We start from the raw sequence: 12,500 nt of genomic DNA, 5'->3' as shown, positions 1-12,500 counted from the left end.
AGCACACACCCACATGGAGTTAATAACTTCCCACTCCCCTGGTTTTCCTCAGAGCTTGAAACACACAACCCTTTACTCACAAGACTCAATGAGGCTGCACGCGCACACACACACACACACACACACACACACACACACACACACACACACACACTCCCCTACCCATTCTACACAAGACTACACAGGCCAATCTGGTGTTTTTTAAGAGATGAACAGAAAGGAAAACTGAGGGAAAACGAGTAACTGAACTAGACGAGTGACGGAAGAAAAGACTGTGGGAAAACGACTGATTAAAGAAGAAGAGATGGAGGAGGAAGAGTGAACTGAAGAAGGGAAACGGACGGAAAGAAAATGAGTGAAAAAAGGAGAGGAGAGGTTGAGGAGTTTAATCACTTCCATGTCTGCTGGCAGGAGAACACTGGGCTTCACTCTAGCAGGGTAGACCCACTCCACACACACACACACACACACACACACAACCCAAATCAGGCAGGGTAGACCCACTCCACACACACACACACACAACCCAAATCAGGCAGGGTAGAGCCACTCCTCACACACACACACACACACACACACACACACACACACACACACAACCCAAATCAGGCAGGGCAGACCCACTCCACACACACACACACACACACACACACACACACACACACACACACACACACACACACACACACACACAGACACACTTTACCTGCTGCAGTATGTGCCTCTCTCTTAGTGCCATTAGTCTTTTGTGCAGCTCGACTAGTTCATCCAGATAGGCCTGTAACACACACACACACACAAAAAGATAAATACACACACACACACAACAAATTGTCGGTCTAAACAAATTAGAAACAGATATAACACAACTGCTCCAGTTATGGAAATCTTAATGGTAAAGTGTATGCTGTTTCTCACAGGTGAAGTCTATGGTGTTTCTCACAGGTGAAGTCTATGGTGTTTCTCACATGTGAAGTCTATGGTGTTCCTCACAGGTGTAGTCTATGGTGTTCCTCACATGTGAAGTCTATGGTGTTTCTCACAGGTGAAGTCTATGGTGTTTCTCACATGTGTAGTCTATGGTGTTTCTCACAGGTGAAGTCTATGGTGTTTCTCACAGGTGTAGTCTATGGTGTTCCTCACATGTGAAGTCTATGGTGTTTCTCACAGGTGAAGTCTATGGTGTTTCTCACAGGTGAAGTCTATGGTGTTTCTCACAGGTGAAGTCTATGGTGTTTCTCACAGGTGAAGTCTATGGTGTTTCTCACAGGTGAAGTCTACGGTGTTTCTCACAGGCGCGCCAGAATGACAAATTAAAGGAATGATAACCATTCAACCAACCAACTAAACAACACAGACTGCAGTTCAGTGTACAGGGGTAGAGAAGTGGAGGAGGAATCTGGGAAGCCACACAGAAGATGAAAGTCCATTGATTTCCACAGACTAGGCCATGTGGACGCTCATGCTGACTGCTGCACACTGGACCGATTCCCCTCTCGTGTTAACAAGCAGAGATAGTGAGCACAGAACTGTGTACAGAAGTCTCTCTTCCTCTTCCTCTTCTTCCTCCTCCGCCTCTGTAAATACACACTGAGGGGCTCACCTTATCACAATCAATGGTCTTGTTCTTCTCCAGCTTCGTCTGCTTCATGGGGCTCTTCATCTCCAGGATCTGAGAGAGACCAGACAGACACACGAGGAGTAGAGCGGAGCTTTTAGAAGATCTTACGGCAGACACAGGTGCCTTTCCAACCATAATCTGGTAATGGTGGACTTGCTTCTGAGCTTTTAGAAGATCTTACGGCAGACACAGGTGCCTTTCCAACCATAATCTGGTAATGGTGGACTTGCTTCTGAGCTTTTAGAAGATCTTACGGCAGACACAGGTGCCTTTCCAACCATAATCTGGTAATGGTGGACTTGCTTCTGAGCTTTTAGAAGATTTTACGGCAGACACAGGTGCCTTTCCAACCATAATCTGGTAATGGTGGACTTGCTTCTGAGCTTTTAGAAGATCTTACGGCAGACACAGGTGCCTTTCCAACCATAATCTGGTAATGGTGGACTTGCTTCTGAGCTTTTAGAAGATCTTACGGCAGACACAGGTGCCTTTCCAACCATAATCTGGTAATGGTGGACTTGCTTCTGAGCTTTTAGAAGATCTTACGGCAGACACAGGTGCCTTTCCAACCATAATCTGGTAATGGTGGACTTGCTTCTGAGCATGAATAGTGAATTATTATCGTGACGTGAGGCAGACAACAATAGTTAAGTATTGTTTATTGTTTATTGTGTATGTTTATTGTTTGCACCAACGTCCCACAAAAAATTCCTGGTAGGTGAAAACCTACTTGGCAGTAAAAAACCTTTCTGATTCTGATTCTGAATAGAAATGGGTTTGTTTTAGAAATAGCAGAAATCCAACCATGCAGCTTCATGGCTGGGGTGGTTTCATCTTATTGTGTTCAGGACACTGACTCAAACGACTACGCAAACGCTGTGTTAGGGAGAGGATGAGAGGACAGCTGGACAAAAGGAGAAGAGGAGAGGATGTTTGGAATGTCCTGTGTGTGGTATGCGTGTGTGTGTGTGTGACCAAAATATGATGGCATAACACACATTCATTCCAGGCCAAATCTGGTCTTTTCTTCAGCTGACTACGCACAGCTCACTGGCTTAGAGATGTAGAGAGAGTGTGTGTGTGTGTGTGTGTGTGTGTGGTGTGTGGTGTGTGGTGTGTGGTGTGTGTGTGTGTGTGTGTGTGTGTGTGTGCATGCGGGATGTAAGTACGATGAGGAAGAGAAGAGAAGAGGGGAGTAGAGTGGTGAGGAGAAAAGAACAGCGAGGAACAACAGAAAGGAAGGGAGAGGAGAGTAGTGGAGGAGAGAAGAAGAGCGGAAAGGAAGGGAGGGGAGTGGAGAAGAGGAGAGGAGAGAGGAGAGAAGATGGGAGAGGAGAGGAGGAGAAGATGGGAGAGGAGAGTAGAGAAGATGGGAGAGGAGTGGAGAAGAGAGGAGGGGAGAAGAAGACAGGAGAGGAGAAGAGAGGAGGGGAGAAGAGAGGAGCGGAGAAGAGAGGAGGGGAGAAGAGAGGAGGGGAGAAGAGAGGAGCGGAGAAGAGAGGAGGGGAGAAGAGAGGAGGGGAGAAGAGAGGAGCGGGGAGGAGAGGAGCGGGGAGGAGAGGAGAGGACAAGAGAGGAGGGGAGAGGAGGGCCTTCGTGATGTTAGCATCTTGTGCTAGCAATCAGGCTACAGGAATGCTAAACAGAAGCATCTTGTGCTTTAAGTGCATTTCAGGGGCTGTCTCTGGTGGGTGGGGTGATGGGTAGGGGTTACCTGGTTATTGCTCACTGGCTCAGAGATGTAGAGTGTGTGTGTGTGTGTGTGTGTGTGTGTGTGTGTGTGTGTGTGTGTGGTGCGAGGAGTTACCTGGTTATTGCTCGTCTTCAGAAGAGGAGGGCCCTCGTTTCGGAGGAGAGGCGAGGAGGCGGAGCTGTTATCACTGTCACTCCCGTCACTCAAGCTCACCCTGTGGACATGTGACACGGATCAACCAATCAGAATGAGCTCCAGTTTCCCAGTCAGCTGGTTTTTTTTTACGATGTGGGAAAATTCTAGTATGTGTGCCTTTTATGTGTATGCAAAATGAACAATAAAATACACTGTGTACACACACACACACACACACACACACACACACGCACACACACAAGAGTAAACATATCTGCCAGAGAACACACATCATTATAGCTTCATCAAGTTACATCCACACACACTGCCAAGGGTTGTCCACAAAGCCATGCTTGTCCCGCTAACCGCTCCTCTGACCAGCGCAGACAGGAACATGCCGAGTCATTTAGCGTTATTTATGACGTGAGACTGGTCTGAATTAGCCCAAGAAACTGGCCAATAAGAATGCAGACACAACGGGCCCAGGGCGCTTGTGTGCGTGTGTATGTGTGCGTACGGGTGTGTGACAGTGGGTTAGACGTGTGTGTGTGTGTGTGTGTGTGTGTGTGTGTGTGTGTATTTATGATGTGTGTATATGTGTGTATGCATGCGTGTATGCATGCGTGCGTGTGTTTACCTCAGTGACTGTGTGTTAGACGCGTGTGCGCACGTGTGTGAGTGTGTATGTACAGTGTGTGTGGGCGTGAGTGCGTGTATGTTTACCTGCGGTGACGGTGTGTTAGGTGTGTGTGCATTGGTCTCTCCAGATCGGAGTCCATGTCGTTTTCATCCTCGTCTTCAGACTCTTCATCGTTGTCATCTGAAGGCAGGTCTTGGATGATAGACCGCAGCGGGCCCAGCACTGCAAGCAAGAGCAGATAAATGAATAAACACACATTCACACACACACACACACACACACTGTCACACTGATATACACACACACTGTCACACTCACATACACAAGGACACACACACACACACACACACACACACACACACACACACACACACACACACACACACACACACACACACACACACACACACACACACACACACAGAAAGAGCACTGAAGGCCTGAGGAACAGAGAACTCAGAAGAGGGACTGAATAACGAACAAACACATCATTAAAAAAAGCACAAGAAACTGGATTAGGAAACAGATCCCTGCCCTGAAGAATTTAACGCATTTATATTTTATTATATAATAGATTAATTAAAGTGTTTTTATGTTGAAGACCTACAGGGAGGCTGCACTATAAATTAAAATGACTAGTACTTAAAATGACTACAATACAAATTGTGAGATTAAACACAAAGTGCTCAAGTCTACACCCTCCAAACCATCAATGACTAAACCACTACAATGATTACAAAGACATATCGATGAAATACCAACATAGATCTATGCAGGGTATGATTTGTCAAAAAAACAGAGGGATGTTTTTTTTTTTATCATGAAAAAACAAGTAATAAATAGGCCTAATTCTTTTCAAGTTAGCGGTAGGCCCTACAAGGTTACATTTTGAACAGTTGAACATTTAATGAAAACTAAAATATATAAAATACATGAACCCAACAAATCACACCCTGGTCTGCCAGTTCATAGGCAGAACCTGGTGGCAAAAGGCTTCAGTAAACATCACATCCCTGATGGTTGACAGACTATTACAGATTGACAGACTGCGAGGGCCAATAGGAGCCTTACCTTGACGTTTGTGGGTGGGTCCGAAGCTTGAGCAGGAGCTGCTGCTTGAGCTGGCAGGACTGGGCTGCTCCGACTGTCAGGAGTGAGAGCACACACACACACACACACACACACACACACACACACACACACACACACACACACACACACACACACACACACACACACACAGGGTTTACGTAAATATACGGAGAGAGAGAGAACATGGAACACACACAGAAACAGGGCTTTGGGCGCATATAACATCAGGACTTAAAAAATTGGTCAAGATGCAACTCTTACACACAGTTTAATGACCTACTACACGTAGCCACTGCACTGACTTACGGTAGGGATACATGTCCCCAAAGCGAAATGCTCACTTTGCTTTGAGTGGGTGTGTAGAAATAGCATAACAGACCGGACCATACCAGGAACAACAACAAGCCCTCACAAGGCCATCCAAGCTCTTTTTTTTAAGCAAATGAAACGTCCAGCGCCATAGTCCTGCATTTTTTTTTAACCGTCAGAGACAACACCAAACAATCTGATTGGCCGCTGCTGGTGAAATTCGCTCCTCATTCGCATTAGATTAAACTTTCCCTGGCTTTTTTTCGCTCACTTAGGCCAATTTGCTCGTCTACGTCACAATCACCTGCCTCCCAACAGAAATTAATGGTATACAGAATTTCGCTTCCGTTGGGTCGCTTGCATGGAAATAAGACTGAGTAAGACTCATAAGACTGACTTTGGGTCAGTACTAAACACATGGAACCTGGACTTAACATGTGGGGTCACATGTGGTCAAACCGGGCAGGCACAGAATTAGGAATCAACCGGGTCATCATCGTCCAAGCTTAACACATATCAGGGATCAGAGCTTAACACATCGACCCAAGACACACAAGGTCAGGGGAGAACACATGAGGCTACGAGTTAAAACATTTATTAGGTCGAAGGGTTCGCACAGACGAGCTTAAATAACATTTGAAATGTCGGCACAGCTTGACTGCAGCAGAGCTAGAGTGCCAGACCCTACTGCATGTGTGAGACTGAGGAGAGTATCGGAGTGTGTGTGAGTGTGTGTGTGTGTGTGTGTGTGTGTGGATTCTAATTCAAACAGAGGATTCTAAATCAAACTGAGGATTCTAAATCAAGCACAGGATTCTAAATCAAACACAAGATTCTAAATCAAACTAAGGATTCTAAATCAAACTATGGATTATAAATCAAACTATGGATTATAAATCAAACTATGGATTATAAATCAAACACAGGATTATAAATCAACCTAAGGATTCTAAATCCTTTCATGACTAGGGACGTGGAAGGAAACCTGTTGCTCTCCATCGTCCAGCCCACAAACAAACATCTCAATGACCTAATCACTTATGGGCGCCTAAGTGCGCATGATCCAGGAGGACTTCTGTACACACACGCACGCACGCACGCACGCACGCACACACGCACACACAGGTGAGGGGCAGATTTCTCATCTCCTTTGGGTTACACAATCATCTAATATTAATATTTCATAAGTGTAAGTTTCATTACTCAGAATATCCCTCTCACAGGTTTTCTTATTTAAATTCAAAAGCTTTTGATATGGCTCCAACAGTGTGTGTGTGTGTGTGTGTGTCTGTATGTGTGCGTGCGTGCCTATGTAGTCCCCATGTTGTGTATGTGACAAGAGAGGTACTGGAGCATTTAACAGAGTGTGAGGAAGGATACAGAGAGGATCATTGTGTGTGTGTGTGTGTGTGTGTGTGTGTGTGTGTGTGTGAGGAAGGACTCATAAAGACAGGGTCATTATGTGCAGTGTGCCTCCATCAGTGGGGTCTTTGATGCTCTAAGCAGTCGCTTCCCCCAGGCATAAATCACACACACACACACACACACACAAACCAAGCAGGATTTATGACCCTAGGAACACTGTTCACACCAAACACACTGCCCCACACTCAAATGCACACACACATACAATTACAGACACAAACACCTTCAAGCACACACACACCGATACACACTTTCAAGCAATCACATGTGATGCATCCGGTTTTCATACACACACACACACACACACACACCTGCTAACAGACACTATAACCATCTTTTTCATAAGATCAATCATGGCACAGAAACCCAAATCTATACACCTTTATGTCACTGGATGTTCTGACTCTAGGCGGACCTGATTTCCCCCAACAGAAGCACTCCCTCTCTCCCTCACACGCACACACGCACACACACACACACACACACACACACACACACACACACACACAGCAGGTCATGGGCTGCCTTTAGTGCCCGTAAACTATGGTCTGCACTAAGTGCTGTCCACTGTTAAAAGCCTGGGGTTGCCTTAAGCGCGGCCTGCAGTGAAAAGAATAAACTTCTCCTCAGAATAAACTTGTGAGTGTGAGTGTGTGTGTGTGTGTGTGTGTGTGTGTGTGAGTGTGGGTGTGTGTGTGTCGCCCGCCCTAAACACCATTCTCCTCAGAATAAACTTGTGAGTGTGAGTGTGAGTGTGTGTGTGTGTGTGTGTGTGTGTGTGTGTGTGTGTGTGTGTGTGTCGCCCGCCCTAAACACCATTCTCCTCAGATTAACTGCCTGCAGCACTGAGATTTACAGTCGGCCTTTGACCTTCGACCTGCCCCCACACCCATCTCTCACCAGCAGCAGGCGGCCATTCACAACAATGGACCTGAAGAACAGAGGCCAATGAAGAGGAGCAGGGTGTGTGTGTGTGTGTGTGTGTGTGTGTGTGTGAGAGAAGCCATCGGGAGAGGAGCAGGGTGAGTTTACTGACAGGACAGTGAGTGTGTGTGCGTGCGTCTGAGTGTTTGAGTGTGTGTGTGTGTGTGTGTGTGTGTGTGTGTGTGTGTGTGTGTGTGTGTGTGTGTTAGGCCAATGGAGAGGAGCAGGGCGGGTTTATCGTCAGGATAGTGTGTGTGTGTGTGTGTGTGTGAGGCCAATGAAAAGGAGAAGGGTGAGTTTACTGACAGGACCCCAGAGGCCCCCACCACCAGAGGGCGATCTAGAGCAGCAAGAAAGAGAAGGGAGGGCGGGGGGTGAGAACTCTGTAAGAGCGAGGGGGGGGGGGGGGCACGAGTGTGTCCATAACTCAGAGCTCCAGTCAGCCTCCATCTCCAGCCTCATAACACACTCAGGAACACCCAGAGAGAAGCACTGAACAGCCCCCATCAACACACACCTAAATCACTAGTCACCACACTACACACACACACACACACGTAAAGGAACGCCACCGCACTTACACACACGTAAATGTTAAAAGGTACACCATCTGAAATTACTAAAACTAGAATTGTGAAACGCACACACACAAACATGAAAAGTTATGGGATTTAGGTATCCGGTGTGAGTCTAGCAGAGTAAGAGAAAAAGAGAAAGAGAGTGTGAGTGTGTGAGTATGCATAAGTGTGTGTGTGTGTGAATATGCATGAGTGAGTTTGCTTATGTGCGAGTGTGTGTGTGTGTGTGTGTGTGTGTGTGTGTGAGAGACAGAGAGAGAAAGAGAGAGTGTGTGTGTTTGTGTGTGTCCGAGTATGCAAGAGTGTGTGTGTGTGTGTGTGTGTGTGTGTGTGTTTGTGTGTGAGTGTGTGAGTATGGATGCGTGTGTGGTGTGTGTGTGTGTGTGAGTATGCAAGTATGCAAGAGTGTGTGTGTGTGTGTGTGTGTTAATGAGAGGAGCTGGTTTGCTGAGTCCTGAGCAGTAAGGTACCCCAGCTCACAGGCTCCCAAATGAAAGTGTGTGTCGGTGTGTGTGTGTGTGTGTGTGTGAGTGTGTTACTCCTCAGTAAGGTACCCCAGCTCACAGGCTCCCAGATTAAAGGCCTAGGCTGCCAATAAGAAGAGAATGTGACAGCTTTACAGCCAAGACTCCCAGGGGCGCTGGTATTTACAACCCTCACTCACACACACACACCCTCACACAGTCTTTCTCTCTCGCACCCTCACATATACACACACACCCACCCACACACACACAGTCTTTCTCTCTCACACACACTCTCTCTCTCACACACAGTCTTTTTCTCTCTCACACTCTCACTCTCTCTCTCTTTCACACACACACACACACCGATGCACACCCACATACACATACACTTGCTCTTTCACTCTCTCTCTCAAAGAAAACACACACACACACACACTCATAAGTACACACTTAGGTTCTCTCCAGCTTTGCCCCAACCTCCGCTAATTGCTTAATGACTGAATCCAACATACTGATGTCAGCAAAGCCCAAAATCACTCATTGGCATATCACTGTGAACACGCTTGTGTTAGTGTGACAGTGTGTGAGCGTGTGTGTGTGTGACACCAAACCATACCTTGTACTGCCATTTGTTTCCATTTTTTTAAATGCAGCCAAATGGGAGTTGGTTCATGCAGTCTGGTGTGAGCCACAGGGTGTGTGTGTGTGTGTGTGTGTGTGTGTGTGTGTAACCCCCAGTATCACACTCTGCACTTGGCTCTATTGGCAACCCCCCCCTCCATCCGTGGGCATCTGAGAGCATGATGGTGTGAGCCACAGGGTGTGTGTGTGTGTGTGTGTGTGTGTGTGTGTGTGTGTGTGTTTGTGTGTGTCCCTCCATCCGTGGGCATCTGAGAGATGATGGATGGCTGGTCAGAGTTTACAGTGATATTATCCTGCGCATGTGGAGAGGGGTTGGACTGGGTTGAGCTGGTTCTATACGGAGGCCTGTCCCGAACACCTGGTTTATATGATAGAGAGCGCGCACACACACACGTGCACACACACACACACACACACACACACACACACACACACATCTCCTTGGGCTCTCAAGATCATGTGCTGCTGCTTTACATTCGGATTAAACGTTGCAGACTCTACTCACTGCACGTTGCGCGAACACACCCAAACACACACACACAGAAACTTAACTTAAAACTAAACTAATTTCTGTGAAAAAGGGGTGAGGGGGAGAGCAAAAGAGAGAGAGAGAGAGAGAGAGAGAGAGGGGAAGAGAGGAAGAGAGGAAGGGAGAGAAGTGCAGTAAGATACCATTAGGCTAATCCCTGTTGGAGGGCAGCCCGAGAGGAAACTTGAAGAAGCCATTAAAGTTAATCTGAATTAATGTGTTTACATTCCTGCCCGATGAGGAGCCTGCAGTGAGCTGGAGGACTGGGTTTCTCTGAGGAGGTGTGTGTGAGCGTGTGTAGGGGGGTGTGTGTGTGGGTTCTCTGTGGAAGTGACTGTGTGTGTGTGGGTTCTCTGAGGAGGTGTGAGAGTGTGTGTGTGTGTGTGTGTGTGTGTGTGTGTGTGTGTGTGTGTGTGTGTGTGAGAGTGTGTGTGTGTGTGTGTGTGTGTGTATGTGTCTGTGTAGGGGGGGGGGGGGGGGGTATGGGCTCTCTGAGGAGGTGTGTGTGTGTGTGTGTGTGTGTGTGCCTGTGTGTTGGGGGGTTCTTTGAGGGGGCCTGCAGGTCTCAGGCTTTCCCTCCCCCTCCAAGAAATCTCTTTCTGTTTCTTTTTAGACAAAGATCCCACAACAGTCTCGTTAAGAAGACCCCTCGTTATGCCGACTTTGCATGTTCCTATTCACCTAAACAGAGGCGGCACAGCAATTTGGCGTGTGTGCGTGTGTGTGTGCGCGTGTGTATGTGTGAGTCTGTGTGTGTTTGTGTGATATCCCACTGCAGCACATGAGTCAACTGAGAGATGGTAGAGATGACAGAGATGGTAATGTCTAGCCTGACGATGTCAAACTCATAATTGTAGTCAGAATATGAGTCTGATACTGCTCCATTGAGCTGTGATTATGGGGCGTGTTTCAACGAACTAGGGAAAAAAATGCCTCTTCGCTCAACTGGATACCTAGAACCAATCAGAGCAACGTAGTATGACCATCTGATACATTCAACTTTTACAAGATCCCGTAGGAAGGACGGCAAAGACATCTTTTCGATCGACAAATGCCTTGATCGCCTTTCTCTGTTCCTCTTTCAAAATTAATGCGCTGTCAATATCTGTGAGATAAGCATGCTCACGTTATACTTATTAGCAGCAAGGCTAGCTAGCTTCTATGTGTTTCAATGGATTTTTGGTCTAAGCGTTAGCAGTAACCTATTAATAATGGTCTTAAGCTTCAGCTAAGACCTACACTACTCTGCAACATTCGTGTAGCACATACACAACTAACCGAGGCAATGTAGACATAAAAAAAGTCGTGTAGATAGCTTAATTCACATAAATTATTTCCCACTAAAAGGCTCCTGAGACGCCGCCATCTTGTTACGATTTCGAATCTACTGTTAATTCAACTCAAGCATTGGTTGATCATCTGTCCATCATCGTAAAAAGCCAAGCCTGACAATTTCATTGGTCAGATCATTTAGCTGAAAACTGATCATTTCTCCCCAATGGAGCAGTGCCAGACCGAACTTCCCGACCTCAAATGTTGTGGGCGGGGTTCGGTCTGGTATCCAGGCTAGGTAATGTCATTATGAGCACCACAGTGTCCTTTCACACAGCAATCTGGTGGTGCAGAACCAGCAGCATAACGTTGAGCATAGCGTCTAGCTTTACCTAAAATGCTGCGTTCAAGACCACTCAGAACGCAGATATTTCCAACGAAAATAGGAAAACAACTTGAAAAAAAAAACACATTATTGTGTTTACATTCGGCTCAAATGAGTAGGAGCTGGGAATGATCAGGTTGGACGTTTCGAATTCTAAGCCGTGTTGAATGTGCCATAACATAAACGTCGGAAATAAACTAGCCTACCTGATACTTTCAAAAACAATGACAGGCGAGCTTAGTGTCAACCTGAGACAAAGTTGGTGGGCATCATGTACAGCATGTTAATGCTCAACATATCAGTAGGTGTGTTCTGACACACACACACACACACACCTCTGGTTGCTTTGAAAGGCTGCGTCACACCTATGTTGCACCATGCTGGCTGTCCCGACGTCGATCTGTGACCATCTTCACTGCCGGATCAGAGACGGAACAGCCATGAACCCCCCCCCCCCCCCCATTCCGCTTCCCTACCTTTGACCTCGGACACAGACCGGCGAGGTGGATTGAAGGTGCAATATTCCTGCCTTGAACAAGCCTCTGTCTCCCAGAAAGCACTCTCTTTCTGTCTCTGTCCTTCCCTCTCCCTCTCCTTCTCTCTCTCTGTCTCTCTCGTTCTCTCCCAAAAAGCACTGTCTCTCTCCTTCCCTCTTTCTGTCTCTCTGCCAGAAAGCGCGCAACGACTCTCTCTCTCTCCAGGAAGAACTCTGAGAGGAGTAATGGCCTCTCTCTGTCTCTGTGTGGTGGATATGGAGGAGGCACACACACACACACACACACACACAC

General features: G+C 47.0%; 1 protein-coding gene across 1 annotated transcript in view; it reads right to left on the bottom strand.

Moving 5' to 3' along the window:
* mllt3 (MLLT3 super elongation complex subunit) overlaps positions 1-12,500 on the bottom strand; it is a gene marked incomplete at its 3' end in the record, with an annotated part of 55,698 nt that overhangs the window by 1,538 nt on the left and 41,660 nt on the right. Inside the window, exons 7-11 of the mRNA XM_080859970.1 lie at positions 5,161-5,233; positions 4,173-4,311; positions 3,429-3,528; positions 1,604-1,672; positions 707-778 (exon numbers count right to left, since the gene is read on the bottom strand). Coding sequence (XP_080716096.1) covers positions 707-778; positions 1,604-1,672; positions 3,429-3,528; positions 4,173-4,311; positions 5,161-5,233 — 453 coding nt within the window. The remainder of the gene's footprint in view (positions 1-706; positions 779-1,603; positions 1,673-3,428; positions 3,529-4,172; positions 4,312-5,160; positions 5,234-12,500) is intronic.

Source organism: Sprattus sprattus (assembly GCF_963457725.1).
Source record: "Sprattus sprattus genome assembly, chromosome: 21".
Taxonomy (NCBI): Eukaryota; Metazoa; Chordata; class Actinopteri; order Clupeiformes; family Clupeidae; genus Sprattus; species Sprattus sprattus.
This window is presented reverse-complemented; position numbering and strand designations above follow the sequence as displayed.